General features: G+C 41.4%; 3 protein-coding genes across 5 annotated transcripts; 1 reads left to right on the top strand and 2 right to left on the bottom strand.

Annotated features, from left to right (window-relative positions):
* Positions 1 to 616: 616 nt before the first annotated feature.
* Positions 617 to 3,722, top strand: klhl36 (kelch-like family member 36). 2 transcript variants are annotated; one of them, XM_072435901.1, is made up of 9 exons: positions 617 to 714; positions 977 to 1,058; positions 1,154 to 1,348; positions 1,419 to 1,541; positions 1,630 to 1,860; positions 1,940 to 2,245; positions 2,451 to 2,678; positions 2,746 to 2,903; positions 3,030 to 3,722. In XM_072435901.1, exons 2-9 carry the CDS (start codon positions 999 to 1,001, stop codon positions 3,589 to 3,591), a joined length of 1,863 nt encoding a protein of 620 aa, XP_072292002.1. In that variant the 5' UTR covers positions 617 to 714; positions 977 to 998; the 3' UTR covers positions 3,592 to 3,722. The 2 variants fall into 2 exon arrangements, with proteins under 2 accessions (XP_072292002.1, XP_072292003.1); XM_072435902.1 differs by lacking the exon at positions 617 to 714 and having other exon boundaries at positions 802 to 1,058; positions 1,630 to 1,851; positions 3,030 to 3,721.
* Positions 3,723 to 4,093: 371 nt separating this feature from the next.
* Positions 4,094 to 10,217, bottom strand: LOC140349193 (aldo-keto reductase family 1 member B7). 2 transcript variants are annotated; one of them, XM_072435441.1, is made up of 10 exons: positions 9,956 to 10,216; positions 9,432 to 9,608; positions 9,230 to 9,346; positions 9,063 to 9,143; positions 8,454 to 8,570; positions 7,898 to 8,010; positions 4,691 to 4,778; positions 4,511 to 4,594; positions 4,226 to 4,311; positions 4,094 to 4,148 (listed from the first exon to the last, which is right to left on the bottom strand). In XM_072435441.1, the coding sequence occupies exons 1-10, from the start codon at positions 10,034 to 10,036 to the stop codon at positions 4,115 to 4,117; spliced, it is 978 nt and encodes a 325-aa protein (XP_072291542.1). In that variant the 5' UTR covers positions 10,037 to 10,216; the 3' UTR covers positions 4,094 to 4,114. The 2 variants fall into 2 exon arrangements, with proteins under 2 accessions (XP_072291542.1, XP_072291543.1); XM_072435442.1 differs by lacking the exon at positions 9,063 to 9,143 and having other exon boundaries at positions 9,956 to 10,217.
* Positions 10,218 to 11,451: 1,234 nt separating this feature from the next.
* tat (tyrosine aminotransferase) lies at positions 11,452 to 16,318 on the bottom strand. The gene is made up of 11 exons (XM_072435440.1): positions 16,009 to 16,318; positions 15,528 to 15,632; positions 15,380 to 15,447; positions 15,035 to 15,193; positions 14,816 to 14,954; positions 14,677 to 14,729; positions 12,755 to 12,907; positions 12,480 to 12,608; positions 12,186 to 12,269; positions 12,008 to 12,106; positions 11,452 to 11,934 (listed from the first exon to the last, which is right to left on the bottom strand). Exons 1-11 carry the CDS (start codon positions 16,289 to 16,291, stop codon positions 11,794 to 11,796), a joined length of 1,413 nt encoding a protein of 470 aa, XP_072291541.1. The 5' UTR covers positions 16,292 to 16,318; the 3' UTR covers positions 11,452 to 11,793.
* Between the last annotated feature and the right edge of the window lie 4,034 nt (positions 16,319 to 20,352).

The following is a 20,352-nucleotide window of genomic DNA, read 5'->3' on the forward strand; positions in this document are numbered from 1 at the left end:
TATTTGCTTATATTGAAATGGTCCATGAGGTGTGATACACGAGCAAAGCACAGGCCAAATCTGCGTACAATAAATAACTTACAAGAAATGACTAAGAACTTCAAAGTGTCCTTTTAAATATGCTAATGCAGAATTGTCAAGACGAGTTTCGCCTTGTAAAGAAGGCCATATCGTGATATTAAATAAAAGAGAATATAAACTTGAGCTTATATGCTTATTTTCAGTCAAATGGACCAAAAAAATGTACCCCCCTACGAAATAATAATGGCGAGGAAAATGTTTTGCTTTTATTAGTGACAAGAAAATCAGCTTCCGGTTATTTGTCGCATGTGGCGGAGAAATCGTATTAAACTAACTTAACTATCCTGGAGCCTGGCGGAGCTCTGTGTCGCCATCTACCGGACAATGCGTCAAATCACAAAGGTAAAATAAAAAAAATTGTGTGGTTTTATATCGTGTATTTTTTTACATTCTTTTGAAAGCAAGCATACAACGTTTTAAGCAGTTATTATTGCACACTATTGACATTTAGGTAAATTTAATGATTTTAGCCTCTGTGTATAACCGGAAGTGTACGCCTTGTGTGTGTACGCAGTGGTTAACTTTGGTCCCGCTGTGCCTCAGTTGCGGAATTTAAGCTCTTTTAGGAAACAGTGTGTAAATGTGTTTAAAAAGGATGTTCCCACAAAATACAAACGGCTTGTAACACTTAAGGTACTGCGCTTGCTGTTAATGTGAAGAAATAGCGCTGCTGTCATTGTATTGCGCTAATGTGCTAGCAGAGGATGCGCTCTCCCGAGTCTAAAGATCTCGAATCAAGTCATTGCAAGTCTTTCTCTGAGTTATTGCTTACAATGATTTGTATTGCACTATTACAGTTGTAGGGTCATCAACTTATCACGCAACATTTACACTATGTAGCACAGGACTTTCAGAATCATTCGGAAATATTTCTCGCATAAAATTGTCATTTCAGTTATTGTCATTATGAGAAGAACATGGACAATGTCAAAGTGAACCGTGTGTGTCGACCCCATCAGATCAGTGAATCCTCTAAGGTCAGCTGCTGCACATGTTTGTCAAGTTCTTGTATGAACTGTGCACCGTTTAACAGATGTGTTGGTTGTCATTGTTGGTTTGTTTGGTTTTGCAGGTTTTTCACTGGTCTCACCAGTCTGTGGCGGTCCTCCAGGGTTTGAATGAACAAAGGCAGAAGAGTCAGTTCTGTGATGTGGTGCTGGTGGCAGATGACCAGTCCATACCAGCCCACAGGGCACTACTGGCCCTGTCCAGTCCATACTTTAATGCCATGTTCACTTTGGGCATGAAAGAGGAACACCAGGTGGAGGTATGTTTGTAAAGTACAGCTCTTTCTTGTTCTGTGACAGTCTCAAAGCTGAGATCTACGTTCGTACAAGGTGGAGTTGGTTGGCTTGTCATGTATTGGTCTCAAAGCAGTGGTAGACTTCCTGTACAGTGCAGAGCTGCCATTGGATGGAGGAAACATTGACTATGTTCTGGAAGCAGCACATCTATTACAGGTGGTTTTCCAATGGTCTTTGATTGTTAATCATATAAAGCATTCAAAATGGAAAGATTGAAAGTAATCCGTGTATGTTTTTTGTGCAGGTGTGGCAAGTGGTGGATTTCTGCTGCCAATATTTGGAGCAGGAGGTAACCGAGAACAATTACTTGTACCTCCAGGAATTGGCTTTGCTCTACAGTCTAGACAGACTCGACAATTTCATTGACCAGTTCATCCTCTCACGCTTTGGGGCTTTGTCTTTTACCCCCAACTTCATGCAGAATATTCCTCTACACAAACTGACAAAATATCTTTCCAGCAGCCAGGTCAGTAATGTATTTTGCTGACCAACATGAACCCTTTTGGACTTCAAAACTGTTGTCTTGATGAATTTTCAATGTTTGTTTTCTTAAGGTGGATCATGAGAGTGAGCAGGCTTTGCTGCAGGCTGCTCTTAAGTGGTTGAGCCATAGTCCTGAGCGCACAGCCCATGCTCGGCAGCTCCTGTCCCACATCCGCCTGGTTCTAATGCCTGAGGTAGACCTGGTGGGACGGGTGCTGCCTGCCATCCGAGCTATTCTGCCTGATGAGGCAGAGTGTGAGGCTTTGGTTGAAGAAGGTTTGGCCTACCACGCTACCCCCAGTGCCCAGCCCCTGCTCCAAACCGGACTCACTTCATTAAGAGATGGAGTGGAAAGTATGCTTCTAATTGGAGGAGAGGTGACTATCAATGATCAATGAAACTGCTGTAGCCTCTGAATTTACACGCACATCTTTACGAGCATGGTTACAGAGGAGATCAGATATTGTCACATTTCTGGTTTCATTGTAAAGGCTCGGCTCTATAATTTCTTCTTTTTGAGTTATTAGCAGACACACCGTCACTTCCAGTCAAATATCTGATTTGTGTGTTCTGTTTGTGAAGGTGTCTGAACGAGGAGAGAAGCTGAGTGCCAATGTGTGTCGACTGGACGTCCCAACAGGGGTGTGGAAGGTGGAGACTGAGCTTCCAGCTCAGCGCAGCCATCACTGCTTGGCTGTGTTAGGGGGATTCATCTTTACTGCTGGTGGCAGCTCATCCAGGGATAACGGTGGAGATGCTGCATGTAACCTTCTGTACAGATATGATCCACGCCATAATCAATGGACCAAGGTACAGAAGCTTCGAAATGTGTTATTTTATTGCCAAAATATGTGACGTGTGTTCCGTGTTCTCTCAGGGAGCGTCCATGAACCAGAGGAGAGTGGACTTCTTTCTGGGAGCAGTGGGGGACTGTTTGATTGCTGTGGGGGGCAGAAATGACACTGGAGCACTGTCCTCTGTCGAAGTGTACTATCCTGCTGAAGACAGCTGGTGCTATGTAGCTGGACTGCCCAGGTACACTGTTAAACAATTTTATCATTTTTATATTCTTTGTATTTAAAACAGCTTGGTATCCTAAATGTGATAGTGCACATTTTCTTATGGTGTATGGCTTGTGAAATGATGGTATTTTTTTTCTAGGGACACCTATGGTCATGCAGGGACAGTGCACAGAGGGGTGGTGTACATTTCAGGTGGACATGATTATCAGATTGGGCCGTACCGCAGAGAAGTGTTGAGTTATGAACCATCTAGAGATGCTTCTGTGTGGGTGGAGCAGCCCTCCATGTCCCAGGCCCGAGGCTGGCACTGTATGGCCTCCCTGCACCATCTTATCTATGCCATCGGGGGCAGCGATGACCATGCAACTACGACGGATCGCTTTGACGTCCTACAGGTGGAGGCGTATGATCCTCATGCGGGACAGTGGAGCAACGTGGCTCCACTGCTGCTGCCCAACAGCGAGGCAGGACTGGCAGTTTGGACTGGAAATATTTATGTTTTAGGAGGCTATAGCTGGGAGGGCATGGCTTTCTCCAGAGCAACTCAGGTCTATGACCCTGACAGAGGAGCTTGGTCCCAGGGGCCCGACTTGCCCAAACGCATCGCAGGGGCTTCTGCCTGCGTGTGCACTGTGAGGCCCTCTCACCCATTAGACTCACAGGGCAGGAAGAAAAAGCTTCAGCCGTCACAACCCACTTGACTTTACTGAGCTCTGGGACTTCTCAACAAGTGGAGTCAAACATGTTAAACTCTGCTCTCACTTCTCTGGTCAGCTGTTCAGCTCACACAGCCCTCCTCCACTCCAGCAACACCTTGTTCATTTTTACCTTTTCAGACCTTTTTATCTTGCCACCATCAGTGTCTGGGCCCCCGGAGGATGAGTCCTATCTCCAATCCATCACTTGTCATTCCCTGCTGGGGTCTAAGCACCAAAGTCATGTTATTAATGCAATCATTTGCCTCAACGCATCCATTTATATCTTTTTAAATCTTTCCAAAGCCTTTCATGAACTAGAAAACAAACATGTGGAAGTCTACATCATGTAGGTTTGTTGCTGCAGTGTTTTTTGTCACCAACCAAATCAAATGTTACTGTGTTTTTTTTCTACAGCTTGTACGTGAAATAAAAGACGAAAAAGCATTCAATCAAAATTGCATGTTTACATCAGAACAAACTTAGTATTTATACCCCATTTGGGGTTGGGAGTTTATCTACAAAAGCATCACACAAATGGGTAGTAAGGATGAGATTTGATTCTGTAACAAAAAAATAAAAGAAATAATAATTTAACACATTAGTATCACATTAGACTGGACATTATGAGCTCTCATACTCATCCATCTCGTCATAAGTTTTCCATCCACGGTCAAGGCCTCTGAGAGTTGCCAGATCTTCCTCTGTTAGACTGAAACCAAAGATCTGCAAAAAAATTCAAATGTCAGAGTTACTTTTAGACGCATTTATTATAATTGTTATCATTTCTTCCTACAGTCTATGTTTTTTTTAGTGAACAAAAATCATTGTAAAAAAGAGATTGAATGTAAAACCATCATGGTCAATAGAAAGTTGGAACTTTAGAATTAAAATGAAGACTCACAAACAGCCTATTATGGTTTACCTTTGTGTTCTCCAGGATGTGATGGGCCCTCTCACTTTTGGGGATGACTGCAATGCCCTGTTGGGTGTGGTACTTCAGTAAAACCTGCCAACATCACGGGCATGTGAGTGCAAAAAGTATGAAAGGGCAAACATTCAAGCTTCCAACTATTTTACAAACGTGTGAGTGTTCTTTTGTCACCTGTGCAGGGCTGCGTCTGTGCTTCTCCGCGATGTGTGTGACAACAGGGTCAGCTAGAAGATTAACTGGGTCTTTTTCCCCCTTTATACTAGCAGAGAGAAGCAAAGGGTCATGTTATGAAAATAAAGTAAAACATACTTTTTATAGCATAAAGTTGAAGTATAAAATTCCACAATTAAAGGTCAAATGTAGCAGCTGACTTATTGCTTTTATTGCTTTCACCCCCAAAATAACTATGAAAATGGAAACCAAAACATTAAAAATATCTATTTTTTAAAGCGAATTAGCAATCCACTTTTGCTAGTTTGTATGAACAAATGCAGATCAGTAGAAGTAGAAGAGAAACTGCTTAAGTGGCAGGCTGCCTTGGCTTAGGATCCTGTCAGCGCTGAACCCAGCTCCTTCTGAGTAAAGTCTGGCTGAATGACCTTGACTCTGAGCAATGAGAAAGTCGAGTCTTTACGCACAGAGCTGAGAGGTGCCAGTTTCTGCTCATTTGAATTGTCTGATGAGTGCTGAAAGATTGAATGTTGACCTAATGATTCAATGGAATCTATTTCTGTGTAATCTAATCTATCAGTATAATGTGTATGAAGGCCACAGACGCTTGTGAAGAGAAAGTACGGGAGCAAAAAGCATCATGACACGCACCAGACAGGTCAGGGATAAAGTTGTGGAGAGGTTTAAAGCATGGTTAGGTTATAAAAAGATTTCTCAAGCTTTGAACACCACAACACATCTGTTCAATCCATCATCTGGACACAACTACAAACCACCAAGACATGGCTGTATGTATATGTATAAAATATATATACATATAAATATGTATATTTATATATATATTTTTTTTTGCTTGGCGGAGTTTTTTGCACCCCCTTCTATGTATCCAAACACTATTTTGGAATTGACAAATAAATCTAACGAAAATTGTTATATATGTGTTTTTGCTTGGCAGAATTATTTTTTTTGGGCCAGGGGAGTAGCTCGCCTAGGGCACCAAATGTGCTGGGGCCGGCCCTGAGTACTGTAGTCATGCACTACACAAATCTGGCCTTTATGGAAGCTGGGACAGGGAAGCTGCTCAGAGTTGATGGAAAGATGGATGGAGCTAAGCACAGGGCAATCTTGGAAGAAAACCTGTTGGTGTCTGCAAAAGACTTGAGGACAACAGGACAACAAACCTAAACATAAAGCCAGAGCAACAATGGAATGGTTTAAAACAAAACATATTCATGTGCTAGAATGGCCCAAAGTCCAGACTTTAATCTAATGGAGAATCTGTGGCAAGATTTGAAAACTGCTGTTTGCAAACGCTTCCATCAAATCTGACTGAGCTTGAGCTGTTGGGCTCACTCATGTCAGTCTGATGTGTACAAAGCTGGTAGAGACAAACCCTTAAGACCTACAGCTGTAATTGCTGAGAAAGGTAGTTCCATTAAAGTACTTACTTAGTTTTGTGTTTTTTATTAAAAAGAAATAAAGCTCGAAATCATGTTTAATTTTCCTTCCACTTCACAATCATGTACACTTTGTGTTGCTCTTGAATAAAAAAGCCAGTTTATTAAGTTTGTGGTTGTGAGGTGACAAAATGTGGAAATGTTCCAGTGGTACTGCACTGTACGTTATGTGAGAATCACATAGATTTGGATGATTATATGGCTTTCACCTTCTTTTTGAAAATGTAGTTTTTTAAGTTATTTTTTCTTTTGTGATAGTATCAGTTTAAAATTTAAACTGGCTGATTGGATTTAAACACCATTGGTAGTTCTACATTGCTGTACATTCATTAATTTATTAATTAATTCTCTACCGCTTGTTCCCGTACGGTGTCGTGGGCGACTGGAACCCATCCCAGCGACCCTGGGCCCCAGGCGGGGTTCACCCTGGACAGGGGCCAGCTCATTGCAGGGTTAACACAGACGTTCTCTCTCACGTTCATTCACTAGGGCCAATTTACATTTGTAATGTCAAATCTATTACACAGTATTTAATCTCTTTTGTTATTGGAAGCAGTACATTTGAGTGAAATCGAGTCAGATAACACAACGAACTAGGCAGAACTGAACTGGCAGAGATGGTGGGTTCTCTCCGGCTCCTCCCAGCGACCAAACCAGGGGTGGGCAATTATTTTCCTCCGAGGGCCATATTCAAATCCAGGCAAGTAGCGGAGGGCCGGCCCGCATTGGTGTGAATGTATATATATATATATAATTGTATATAAAAATAAAATATAACTTTTCTGTCAAATATAGGCTATTGAATCTATTATTTAATTAATTTCATGTCATATTTATTAAGGATACAAGTGCAGACAGATGTTACAGACAGTTAAAAAATAGAAACTAAAATCTTTCTAGGGACCAGATTAAAACATGCCGAGGGCCACATCTTGCCCCTGGGGCCACAAATGCCCAGGTCTGACCAAAGGGGAAAAAAAATATATATATATATATATATAAACAAAAAAGATATTTCTTGGCATATTTGGCGGGCCGGATTATAAAGACAAATGGGCCGTATGTGGCCCGCGGGCCATAGTTTGCCCTGGTCTGGTCCAAACACATGCTTGTGTTGGGCAAAATTGGCAACTAATAATCATCTCGCGACCCCCAGCTCATACTTCGTGACCCCTCCCCGAGGGGACCCCCACTTTGGGAACCACTGCCCTAAGAGATGTAATTGTTTTGCCTGGAATGTTCCACAGTAGAGCATTGAACTTATTGAACTTATTTAGCATTGAACTTATTGAACTTATTTATCCAATTCAGTTGTCTGTATTTGAATATGTTTAAGTTGTAGGGGAAATCGGAAGAACCTTGAGGAAACCCACACAGGCTTGGGAAGAACCTTCAGCGCTGGGAGTCAAATCCAGGACCCTCTTGCTGTGGGGCTGAGGTGCTAATTGCTAGGCAACTCTGCCGGGCATCACTCTTTCTGACCTGTAGCTTGGCTTGATGGCGTTACCTGCCATGAAGATGGATGAGTTTAATCACATACTGTGGAACATTCCAGGCAAAGCAATGTATATGTCCATGGAGACAAGCAGGTCTACCAGAAAGTTAAGTCATGTACTCTTAACCTGAGCCTGGTCTACGTGAAATTGCAACCTGGATATTTTTTTTTAAATGTTCTTAAAGCTCAATAAATTCTGTAACGTTGCCTTCCTGTATGATACATATGTTTTTGCAGAGTATGATTCCTTCTTACAGCTCTGGTGGTCTTCCCGGGGACCCAAATGGACTGTATGCGGTCAAAGCAATGTTTTTGGATTTACAGAAGTCTATCAGTTCAGTCTGCACCAGGTATGGATGGAGCTCCACCTACAGATTTAAAAGTACAATGCAACATATTAGATCATAATTGACACACAAACGATTTCATTGCCTGCAACACACATTCCAGTGCCATTTATTTTTCCAGGATTTTCTTTTAGCAAAATATATGTATTTTAGTCTTGGCTGAAAAGGTTAAACTGTGCAGCTTTAACACAAACACCAGTCAAATTATTATTTCCATTGTGGATTGAGACTTTTTTTAAGTACATTATCAATCAAGGTTGAAGGTAGAAATATGATGACTGAAGGCTCCTAGAAAGAGAATATATGCAAATTATGTGCATTATTGTTTTGTTTTTGTATGAATTTCAGAGACCGTACAGCCCGTATAGTCCATACCACTATAACAATTACAACTAAAATGATTTTGTATAGTGGTTCTTGAATGGTTGAAGCCGTGGTTGCATTACTTGTCATGTATGTTGTACCTGGTTGACAGCAGGCGGGACCCTGCACAGGGCCAACAGTCTCTCCAGCTGCAGGATGCTGAAGTTGGACACTCCAATGCTTTTCACTTTGCCCGAGGCCTGGAGAGCTTCCATCCCCTGCAAGAAATAAGGAACTATGTGGTCGCACATTTGGTCGATAATAATAATTCTTTATAGGGCAATGAATACAATTTTGATTTGAGATCAGTCATCAGCTGCTGTCAGCTTCTTATTGAGAAGTCCACAACCAATCCTCTGTCAGTAAAAACATGGGGTTTGGAGCAGAGATCAGACTTTGGAGGAAAAAGTTATGTTAATAAATGTTTTTCGTCATATATTATAATATAATATAATATAATATATTATAATATGTAATAATATGTGTATGTCAGTTGTATGTCACTGAGATACATTTTAAGCTTATACAAATTGTGAAGTGAGTGATAATGATAATAATATGTAGTGGTAAATGATAATAAGTGATTTGGCTTATTCCTCGTACTGATTTGACATTATCCAGACATTATCAAGTGATTAAATGCAAAACGTATTTTTAAAAATGTAAATAAAAAATAAATATCATTGTTGAATGTCCATCAAGGCTCTTACCCTCCACACATCCACATAATCAGAATCAGAAGTTAATATCTGTCCGTCCTTGTTTCTTGGACAAAGTGCATTTTCCACTTTCTGAAGAATAACAACAATGGCATATGTTCAAAATGACTTATTATTATGCTTTATGTCTTTCCATTTTCCCATCAGTTTTCACATACCTTCAGACCAACAGGAAAATGCACCAAGTAAAGGTCCAGGTAGTCGAGCAGTAGATCTGACAGAGACTTGTTGAGGCACAATGGAATGTCTTCTGAGGCATGATGTGTGCACCACAACTACAAGTAAAGCAAACAATGTATATGATGACTACTCTGTGCTCACGATCACCCACTCAGATGATTTGAGATGGAAGCGTCTCACCTTACTGACTATGAACATGTCCTGGCGTCGGATGATCCCCTGTTGCATTTTGGCTCGCAGGGCTTTGCCAATGTCCACTTCATTCTCATAGCAGTACGCGGTGTCAATATGACGGTATCCTGCTGCGATGGCCGCCTCCACCGCTCCCTGCATCGAGGTCTTTGAAAGGTGTGCTGACTGCAAAACATCATCAGCAGGTCAGTCATTTACAATTGTTGTTGGACACCTGCACCTCCTTTAGGCTCCAGAAAAATAACCACACAAAGTTTACTAATTGCTGGTACTATTAAATAAAAAACCCTTCTCTTTCAACTTCAAGACATAGAAGTGCAAAAACAACTAAATTACCAAGCAACTAAGCTTAATTGTAATGACATTTAAAGCTAAATAAAGGTAGGAGTTCCACAGCAGTGATCACATGGTGCCTGTAGCAGAAGTATTTCCCCAAAAATGTATGCAGTAATTAAGTTAAAACCAAAAAGAAAAGAAAAGAAGAAATCAAATACAAGTTGTTTGTTGTGTACCTTCCATGTTCCCAGGCCAAGAAGTGGCATTTTTGAGCCATCATTAAGTAGAATGGTTGTCTGCACCTGGATGTCCTCCATTGGCCCAAACTGTCACTCTGAGCTTTCACTTCCTCTGTTCTCTTCAAACTGCTGTGTAATGTCCTTCCTTATATCCTCTGTCGTGGCTCTTCCTCCTGTTCACGCTACTCAATATTGAGCCAGGAGTTAATGATTGGACAATGGTCAACGCGCCAACAAGTATTTGTGTGTACACAACAGTGAGAGGTGAGGCAAAGGTCGCTGCTCTCATGAGGGCCTCATAGTCACTGTATTCTGCTGAAGGTGTGATGGGTGAACTACAACAGTAGATGGGGATGTTGTGTTAGATAAAAGTGAAGTAAAAGTAGATAAAGGCATTACATGTTTTTGGTGAACACATCATTTTGCACTGGTCCAATTGTTTAGGCGACTTGTATAAGCAACAAATTTGGAATGTTTGGGACACTATTGCTCCATAGACTCTGTTCTACATCGATGCTTTACCAAGACAAGACAAGAACATGTGTTTGACTGTGACTGCAACACCTTCTTGGATGTGGCACCTCAAAATGAATGGGAATATTGTCTTGTATAGACACAAGCATGGGTAATGGCACTATGCCTCTTTTTTGCAGAACCACATGTTTCTTGTAATCTGAAATTAACCAATGAAGTGCTCAAATGGGCAAATGTAACTTACAGGTCTTAAGGTCTTAACAGGCATTGTTAGCTGTAGACGCCCCAACAGTGATGATGATCCATCTGCTTTCTTTAGATACAGTGACAATATAATGAAGAGTACAGTGTGTTCTAGGCTTAATGCATTAGTAAGGGGCTCCTAAAAAGCAAGTTAAAACTACGTCATACTTTTGTGACCTAATAAGGCAATTATGTTTTTGTACTGTTCAAAATAATGACAGGAACAAAGTGTTCCTTTGTGAACCTGAAGACTCCTATATGGGATTCGACAGTTTAACAAAAAAATGATATTTAAGATTTTTTTGTTTGGATGGATAAGCTAAAATGTGAAGCTAAAATGGATTTTAGCTTCACAATTTATTCACAATATCGTAAATATTTTATAAATCACGCAATGTCGAGAAGAATAATTATACTATATATGAACTGGAATTTCTATTTTTTTCTTTCTGATGTCATGCCATTTAGGTCTAAATTGTGTACCTTAAGGTGTTATTTATTTCAGTAACTGTTCTCTGAATACCACAAAAGGAAATGTTACAAAACTAAATACTTATTTTCTGTACTTGTATTTGTAATTTGTAATTGCATTGAAAATATATTTACTTACATTGCATTTTGACCTAACTGCGATATTAGGATTACAGAGATGCAGAATACATCATCGAAAGTATTCTTTTTAAATTAGATTTTATTTAGATTCCCCCCACCAAAATATAAAACACACACATGTATCTATTTACACATTCAGTGTGACAAAGATGTAACAAACATAATTATGACATAAAATATATAGGATATGTTTATGTATTTAGCATAATCCAGCAAAAGCTAAATATGCATGCAAAATATGAACTACATTCATTTAGATAACACACATCACAGTTTCATACTAAACTATAAAGCAGCAGCTACGCTCAAGTTTTTGGTTGCATAAAAGCAATACAAAATGCTGAGAAAGTCAGTAGAAAATCATATAAATACAGAGAGATATTAAGCTAGTCCATACAAAATATAAATACATGTTTGATTTGGTTTACATAGGAAAGGACCTGGATGTGACAGATGCAATTTTTCCAAGTTTGGACAAAACAAAAAACGACAACCAAACAGTGCGGTCACTGGTCCAGGTCATTGCAGTCCCGACTACTGGGTCTATAGTGGGTCAGACAGAACTCTCGAATCCGTCCACAAGCCTCCACCATCTGTTCTTCTGGGACAGTCACCACAATTCGGAAGAAGTTTGGGTACTCAAAAGCCTGTGGAGAGACATGTTTTCAATCATTAAGTTAACTTTGAATGTAACTAGTGTAGGGACGAGAAAACACTTACTGATGCAGGAAGACAGAAGACCGACTGTTCTGTCACCAGGCACTCAGTAAAGTCCACATCATTTTTAAAATCAGGGAAGTTCTCCATGTCAATGCCCACCTGCAAAAGTATATGAGTCATTTGAATTTCTTAAGTGTATAGTGAAAACAGTGGTAAAGTATTTCCAGACTCTACTCACCATGAGGTACATGGCTCCAGACGGCATGATAGGGTTCAGGCCTGAGACAGTGGAGAGCTCATTGAAGCAAATCTCCGAGTTGGACTGAGGACAAAATAATGCCATTGCTTAAGATGATGTACTGTAACTATATATCCAATGTATAATATATAATGCGAGGTTGATATTATATTGTGAGAAAGTAAGCAACACTGAAGAAGAATACAGGGTACCACTTTATAATAACTACACCTTAATCAGAAATAGAGTGTACATCGTAGTGGAAGAGGACATAAAAAAAGGATGTAGCCTTACTTTGAGAAAGCTGACGGTGCTGTTGTAGAAGCTCTGAGGCGTGTTGTTGAGGATACTCTCTAAAGCTCCCTGGACAATAGTACAGGCCCCAAGGATCCTTTGACTCAACTTCACCAGGCCCTGTCGGATCTGCTCACACCACACAATGTTTAAATGAGCATTTATAAACAGTAGTAATTGTACTAGTGGCAATAGCAATACATAAAGCATTTGTAATGATCAACATTGAGATATATGATGACATGCAAATGATAGAAAGTAGAAAGGCAATTTACCTCTGAGCCAAATATGTTGTTGCGATCATGTATCAGGATCCAGCCCAGCCGCCACCCAGGGACAAGCCAGCGTTTAGCCAGGCCCCCACAGGCCAAAATGGGAACGTCACTACTTAGAGAGGCCGTTGAGGGAGAGCTGCAACCAGGGAACACCTAGGGTCACATAACACTTTTGTCAGAGTTTTAATGCAACTAGAAGTCAATTTTGAGTTTAAAATGTATTTTTTTTTACAAGACATGCCTGGAAAAACAGTATGTAAGTTTAAAATCTCCATCTCCATTCAACATGCAACATGTAAAAGTGCAGTCAGGTTTGATAAAAGTACATTTGGTACAGTGTGAGGCAAGGCCAGCACATAAATCGGTACCACTTTATGATAACTACACCTTAACAAAGCATAAAAAAGACTTAATTCATAATGAGCAAATTGTTTATTAAGCATGATTCAGGCTTAGTAACTAGTTAATTAAGGTCAAGGTTAGGGTTAAGGATTAGGGTTAGGGTTAAAGTATTCTTTAGTTACTAAGCCTAAATCTATTGTAAACTATGTTTACAATAGATGCTTTACTAAGGCAGGAATAAGTGTAGCTATTATAAATTGTTACCCATAAATTTGAGAGGACAATGAAAATCAGTACAATACAGCAACCAGTGGACTCCGCCCACATGAGGCCGCTTCTTAGTGGAAAATTACAGTTATTGGGGATCTGCCCCGTCTGCTATTGGCCAGTAGAGTTTGAATGACATAACAGCTGAACATGTGTGTAGCATCATGGTTTTTAAAGCATTTTTGGGATTATAGCAGTGTGGGTTGACTAAAATTATAAATTTATTGTGGCCAAAAAGAGCATTTATGTAATGTTCTGCAAAGCACTAGTCATAAAAAATGGGCTCCTTTTCACCCTTGTCAGGTTTGGACAGGAAAATGGGGCCCACTCTCCACCAACCCCACACCCCCATTCCACTCGTTTCTGCTGCACCACAAGCCCACATCTGCATTAATGGAAAACATATGTAGAAAGTGCTCAGTCATTGTGATGTGAGTGTTTAAAGAAAACAAACTTTTTACAGATGAATTAAACAAGCCAACAAACTTATTCACATCCACTGCAATTATCAACTGTTTGATAACGTGATAAGTATTCAAACCAACAAATTATCATCTTTGGTTTGGAAAGTGTTGAGTATTAGGTGTCAGGTAGCATGTAAACATACTTTTTATACTTTGTATGTCCAATTATTGTAATTGAACAGGTAAACAGGTAAATGATAAGACATGAATCAGGATGCATCAATCATTCATTCTCTTATCGAAAAAGGTGGAAAATCACAGCACTAGATAAGTGAACATCTCTTATCTGCACTATATTTGAGGTGGCAAACAGCACAGACCTGTAGCAGTCAATAGCGTCAAGGCCAGAATCTATCCCATTTCCCAACAGACTTTGCTGAGTCTGCCCTTCTCAAAGATGAGAAAAAAAATCCCATCTTACAGACTGCCGTTGACTTACACATGGTGCATGCCCTTCCTGTTCAGCTGTTTCTGTTGTTGTTATTGTTGTTGTTGTTATTGTTGTTGTTGTTGTTGTTGTCGGTGTGTTACTTTTAATGGCTGTTGGCAGGCAACAGAAAAGGTGCGTTTACCACCATCTACTGTAGTTGTACGTATTCAAATTATGTGTTTTACACTATCCCATAAAAAAGAGAGAGAGAAAGAGAAAGAAAGAGAGAGAAAGAGAGAGAAAGAGAGAGCCTTCTGTGGGGGAACATAGTGGTGCCACAGCAGCATAACCTCTCCATGTGCCAAGCAAATACAAACGGTCTGGCTCCACCTCTGCGTACCTCCTGCCACCATTTATTTATTTGTTGGATCCCCATTCATATTTGCAAAAGTTAAGGCTATTCTTGAACAAGCACTCACCATATCAGTATAGATTTCATCTGCCAGGATGGGAACGCAATGTCTTGAGGCCACTGAAATCATAGATAAATGGTTACTGTAAATCACAGACCCTTATTACAATGACTGTAGACTGTATCTCTGTGTGAGTGGCTGTTACCGTTGAGAATCTTCTGTAAGTGTTCTTTGGTGAAGACAGAGCCACAGGGATTAGATGGGTTGGTAACAATGATACAAGTGGTCCTCTCATCAATCAGGCTCTCTAAATGTGGCAAGTCGACCTCCCAAGACTTCTCTGGCTAAAACAGAGAACAAGGTCAATAAGTAAGTAAAAGTACTGTTTGTGATTATGCTGTTACAGTGGAGCGCTGGGACATACCAGTAGATTGTAGAGTTTGACCTCAATGCCCATTGAAACAGCCAGAGTTTTGTAGAGGGAGAAGCCTGGGCAGGGCACCAGGATGTTGTCCCCAGGGTTACACAGCACACTGATAGCCAGGTCAATGGCTTGGCTGCAGCCGCTAGTCAGGATCACATCCTGTGAAGGAAAAGCATGTTGCAATAGACGAGTGCAGAATGTGCAAAGCTATTCTGCCAGTCAGCATTTTCAAGTTCACAAGTTAGATGGTTTATACTACAACTTTAAAAGATATAAGTCAAACTGGGACACACAAAGGAAGATGCATTGATGATTGATGCAATTAAGTAATTCAAGGTAACTCACTTCTGCATCCAGAGGTGCTTGGGGGCAGCTGTAGAAGTTGGCCACGGCTTGACGACTCTGCAGGTAACCTACAGGTTTTTTATGATGAAGACACAATATTCAGCAGATCTGTACACCACATGAATGATCAACAATCTTTGACACTCACCGACTGACGGAGCATAGCCATTAAACTTGTGTGAGTCAATAGCATCTTTCATGGCCTGCAGCACTGTCTCGTCTGTCGGCAGGTTTCCAAATACTGTGGGATCTCCTAAGAGACAATAATAACACATTTTAAAAATATGAAGAGTATGTCAAATGAATTTACCATTTTGAATATGAAATTTGAAAATGACTACATGACAAATAACTAAGTAGGCCTATTTTTTTTTTTTTTTTACATCTAGGGCATGTAACCCATGTCTATAAAACCATAGTCACCCTAAAAACTGAATTATTAGTAAATCATAAATGATTTGATCTCAAAATGGCATGGCAGTGTTTTTGTCTCCTTCCCTCCTTTTCTGTTGTAGTCGTTCACTTATTAGGCCTAATTAATTAAGTAGGATATACTGTGGACCTCTGTGCACCTCAAGTGTGGCAGACGTTTTGAATAAACAAGACCCAGAGAATGAGAGACATCGTACCGATGGATAGGGCGATCATAGGTTTGTTGGGGTTTGGGGTGAGCTTCATTCCATCCACAATGGCCCTGATTGGGTTCAGGGTTTTCTGGGCCATATCTGAGGGCTTCACTTCCCAGCACTGTCTGCGGCTCTTGGTTTTGGCAGGATACAAACTGCCGTTTACTTGCACATGGTGCACGCCGTTCCTGTTCAGCGTTTTCTCTTTCAGAGTGCCTCCATTCACCTTGTTCTTCACCAGCACCTCATTCCCACTCATCTTCACCAAGTAAGACTTGTTTTCCATTCTGTGACCCACAAACAAACAAAAACCACATAAGTAACATAAATCATTCTGACCAGATCTGAGCCCCATGAATAACATCAAATGACTAGATAAGAATGGTCTTTTTACATACAAATACAACTAGAAATACACATAATTATGCCTACAAGCATGTTTTTTATGCCATTCATCTAGTTGAATTAGCTCATTACTGTGTTAAGATTTTGTTAAAAATGACATTTAACTTGCAGATTATTAGGCCTGATAATAGGCTGGGCATAAAATGTATTTAAACTCTGATGTCTGATATTTGAGTAAACATAAATAAAGCACAGATTCTGATATTTCCAAAGAATAGCCACAAAAATGATAAGAACAAAGTGAAGGTAAGATGTAAGGAGCACATGTTCAAACCATTTAATGTTTTCACTTTTGTCACTATGAGATTACTCAGCAGAATATAACCTACATTTTTCTCATGTAGTTATGTTACTTCAAATTAAATATTAGACGTAAATTATGTCAGAAACCGACTCTGAAAAGTGACATTTCAAAGTTACTTGACAAACCTCTGGTGGTAGGCTCAAATTAGAAACTTATTATTATTCATAGTTTGTGTTTTACCTTCACCATGAAAAACATCAAACAATGATAACTTTAATTTTATGACAATGGCCTTTTCACAAATAAGTAGACCCAACCACGATTCTATTATTAAGTGATTTGATGATATTCATCTTAGAACCAATTGAAATGCCATGGCTCAACATTGTGTTAAGATTTAATTAAAAAATAGGGAACATTTTGTTATAAATACTTTAAACTTGCAAACTTGCTTCGTCTAAATGCCTGATAACAGGCCTATGAGTTATTGGTCGAACCTTTAGACTAAACATAGGCCAGCCAGTTAAACAACGTGCACAAAAAAATAATTTCTAAGAATCTAAGAAAAAAGCATAATTGAAGGCAACGCCGAGTGTTAGGCCTGTGTAATAGTGTAGTCTAAATAAGTTGACTGTTGAGGTCATTTGTTTCATGCATCTTACCTGATTTGTTGTCTTTTTCAAATAGTGAATACAGAAACAGTGCGTTTTGTTAGCTGAGAGCAAATGTTGGCGGAGTGATGCGCGTCAGTTTTATCCACGCGTGCAGATGGGTGTAGAGCCGCACCAGAGTCCCATTGGAGGAGCCGAAGGCAGAGCCACTACACCCCTCTTACATCAGCCCTGGCAGCCCGTTAACCAGAACCAGGCCCCCTCTGCTCGGAGCCACGCACACGGTCACCTGCGGCCCCTGCGGCCCGCTCAGACACGGCTTACATGCGTCACAGATCAACAACAAAGATCAGAGATGAAGAGCAGAGGTGAAGAGCAGAGATGAAGAGCAGAGGTGAAGAGAAGAGGTGAAGAGCAGAGATGAAGAGCAGAGGTGAAGAGCAGAGGTGAAGAGCAAAGATGAAGAGAAGAGGTGAAGAGAAGAGGTGAAGAGCAGAGATGAAGAGCAAAGGTGAAGAGCAGAGGTGAAGAGCAAAGATGAAGAGAAGAGGTGAAGAGAAGAGGTGAAGAGCAGAGGTGAAGAGCAGAGATGAAGAGCAGAGGTGAAGAGCAGAGATGAAGAGCAGAGGTGAAGAGCAGAGGTGATGAGCAGAGATGAAGAGAAGAGGTGAAGAGCAGAGATGAAGAGCAGAGGTGAAGAGAAGAGGTGAAGAGCAGAGATGAAGAGCAGAGGTGAAGAGCAGAGATGAAGAGAAGAGGTGAAGAGCAGAGATGAAGAGCAGAGGTGAAGAGAAGAGGTGAAGAGCAGAGATGAAGAGCAGAGGTGAAGAGCAGAGGTGAAGAGCAAAGATGAAGAGAAGAGGTGAAGAGCAGAGGTGAAGAGCAGAGATGAAGAGCAGAGGTGAAGAGCAGAGGTGATGAGCAGAGATGAAGAGCAGAGGTGATGAGCAGAGATGAAGAGAAGGGGTGAAGAGCAGAGGTGAAGATAATAGGTGAAGAGCAGAGGTGAAGAGCAGAGGTGAAGAGCAGAGATGAAGGGCAGAGGTGAAGAGAAGAGATGAAGAGAAGGGGTGAAGAGCAGAGGTGAAGAGCAGAGGTGAAGAGCAGAGGTGAAGAGGAGAGGTGATGAGCAGAGATGAAGAGAAGGGGTGAAGAGCAGAGGTGAAGAGCAGAGGTGATGAGCAGAGGTGAAGAGCAGAGGTGATGAGCAGAGATGAAGAGAAGGGGTGAAGAGCAGAGGTGAAGAGCAGAGATGAAGAGCAGGGGTGAAGAGCAGAGATGAAGAGAAGGGGTGAAGAGCAGAGGTGATGAGCAGAGATGAAGAGCAGGGGTGAAGAGCAGAGATGAAGAGCAGAGGTGAAGAGCAGAGGTGATGAGCAGAGATGAAGAGCAGAGGTGATGAGCAGAGATGAAGAGCAGAGATGAAGAGCAGAGGTGAAGAGCAGAGGTGAAGAGCAGAGATGAAGAGCAGAGATGAAGAGCAGAGATGAAGAGCAGAGGTGAAGAGCAGAGGTGAAGAGCAGAGATGAAGAGCAGAGGTGAAGAGCAGAGGTGATGAGCAGAGATGAAGAGCAGAGGTGATGAGCAGAGATGAAGAGAAGGGGTGAAGAGCAGAGGTGAAGAGAATAGGTGAAGAGCAGAGGTGAAGAGCAGAGATGAAGGGCAGAGGTGAAGAGCAGAGATGAAGAGCAGAGATGAAGAGCAGTGGTGAAGAGCAGAGGTGAAGAGCAGAGATGAAGAGCAGAGGTGAAGAGCAGAGGTGATGAGCAGAGATGAAGAGCAGAGATGAAGAGCAGAGGTGATGAGCAGAGATGAAGAGCAGAGGTGAAGAGAATAGGTGAAGAGCAGAGGTGAAGAGCAGAGGTGAAGAGCAGAGGTGAAGAGCAGAGATGAAGAGCAGAGGTGATGAGCAGAGATGAAGAGCAGAGGTGAAGAGCAGAGATGAAGAGCAGAGGTGAAGAGCAGAGGTAATGAGCAGAGATGAATAGAAGGGGTGAAGAGCAGAGGTGAAAAGCAGAGATGAAGAGCAGAGGTGAAAAGCAGAGATGAAGGGCAGTGGTGAAGAGCAGATGAAGAGCAGAGGTGAAGAGCAGAGGTGAAAAGCAGAGATGAAGAGCAGAGGTGAAGAGCAGAGATGATGAGCAGAGATGAAGAGCAGAGGTGAAGAGAAGAGGTGAAGAGCAGAGGTGAAGAGCAGAGATGAAGAGCAGAGATGAAGAGCAGAGGTGAAGAGAAGAGGTGAAGAGAAGAGGTGAAGAGCAGAGATGAAGAGCAGAGATGAAGGGCAGAGGTGAAGAGAAGAGGTGAATAGCAGAGGTGAAGAGAAGAGGTGAAGAGCAGAGATGAAGAGCAGAGATGAAGGGCAGAGGTGAAGAGAAGAGGTGAATAGCAGAGATGATGAGCAGAGATGAAGAGCAAAGGTGAAGAGCAGAGGTGAAGGGCAGAGATGAAGAGCAGAGGTGATGAGCAGAGATGAAGAAAAGGGGTGAAGAGCAGAGGTGAAGATAATAGGTGAAGAGCAGAGGTGAAGAGCAGAGATGAAGAGCAGAGGTGAAGAGCAGAGATGAAGAGAAGGGGTGAAGAGCAGAGGTAAAGAGAATAGGTGAAGGGCAGAGGTGAAGAGCAGAGATGAAGAGCAGAGGTGAAGAGCAGAGGTGAAGAGCAGAGGTGAAGAGCAGAGATGAAGAGCAGAGGTGATGAGCAGAGATGAAGAGCAGAGATGAAGAGCAGAGATGAAGAACAGAGATGAAGAGCAGAGATGAAGAACAGAGATGAAGAGCGGAGATGAGGGGCAGAGATGAAGAGCAGAGATGAAGAGCAGAGATGAAGAGCAGAGGTGAAGAGAAGGGGTGAAGGGCAGAGGTGAAGAGCAGAGATGAAGAATAGAGATGAAGAGCAGAGCTGAAGAACAGAGATGAAGAGCGGAGATGAGGGGCAGAGATGAAGAGCAGAGATGAAGAACAGAGATAAAGAGCAGAGGTGAAGAGAAGGGGTGAAGGGCAGAGGTGAAGAGCAGAGATGAAGAGCAGAGATGAAGGGCAGAGATGAAGAGCAGAGGTGAAGAGAAGGGGTGAAGGGCAGAGGTGA

Source organism: Eucyclogobius newberryi, unplaced genomic scaffold, assembly GCF_026437365.1.
Source record: "Eucyclogobius newberryi isolate DKJ021-1_F unplaced genomic scaffold, fEucNew1.0.hap1 SCAF_7, whole genome shotgun sequence".
NCBI lineage: Eukaryota > Metazoa > Chordata > Actinopteri > Gobiiformes > Gobiidae > Eucyclogobius > Eucyclogobius newberryi.

Coding starts and splice junctions, on each gene's coding strand:
- LOC140349193 (XM_072435441.1), bottom strand. CDS start 10,036: ATGGAGGACATCCAGGTGCAGACAACCATTCTACTTAATGATGGCTCA. Junction 9,347..9,431: donor ACATGTTCATAGTCAGTAAG/GTGAGACGCTTC, acceptor CTTTACTTGTAG/TTGTGGTGCACACATCATGC. Junction 8,011..8,453: donor TCCCGCCTGCTGTCAACCAG/GTACAACATACA, acceptor TTAAATCTGTAG/GTGGAGCTCCATCCATACCT.
- tat (XM_072435440.1), bottom strand. CDS start 16,291: ATGGAAAACAAGTCTTACTTGGTGAAGATGAGTGGGAATGAGGTGCTG. Junction 15,633..16,008: donor TATGATCGCCCTATCCATCG/GTACGATGTCTC, acceptor ATTGTCTCTTAG/GAGATCCCACAGTATTTGGA. Junction 12,908..14,676: donor ATGAAATCTATACTGATATG/GTGAGTGCTTGT, acceptor ATGTGACCCTAG/GTGTTCCCTGGTTGCAGCTC.
- klhl36 (XM_072435901.1), top strand. CDS start 999: ATGGACAATGTCAAAGTGAACCGTGTGTGTCGACCCCATCAGATCAGT. Junction 1,542..1,629: donor AAGCAGCACATCTATTACAG/GTGGTTTTCCAA, acceptor TTTTTTGTGCAG/GTGTGGCAAGTGGTGGATTT. Junction 2,904..3,029: donor TATGTAGCTGGACTGCCCAG/GTACACTGTTAA, acceptor TTTTTTTTCTAG/GGACACCTATGGTCATGCAG.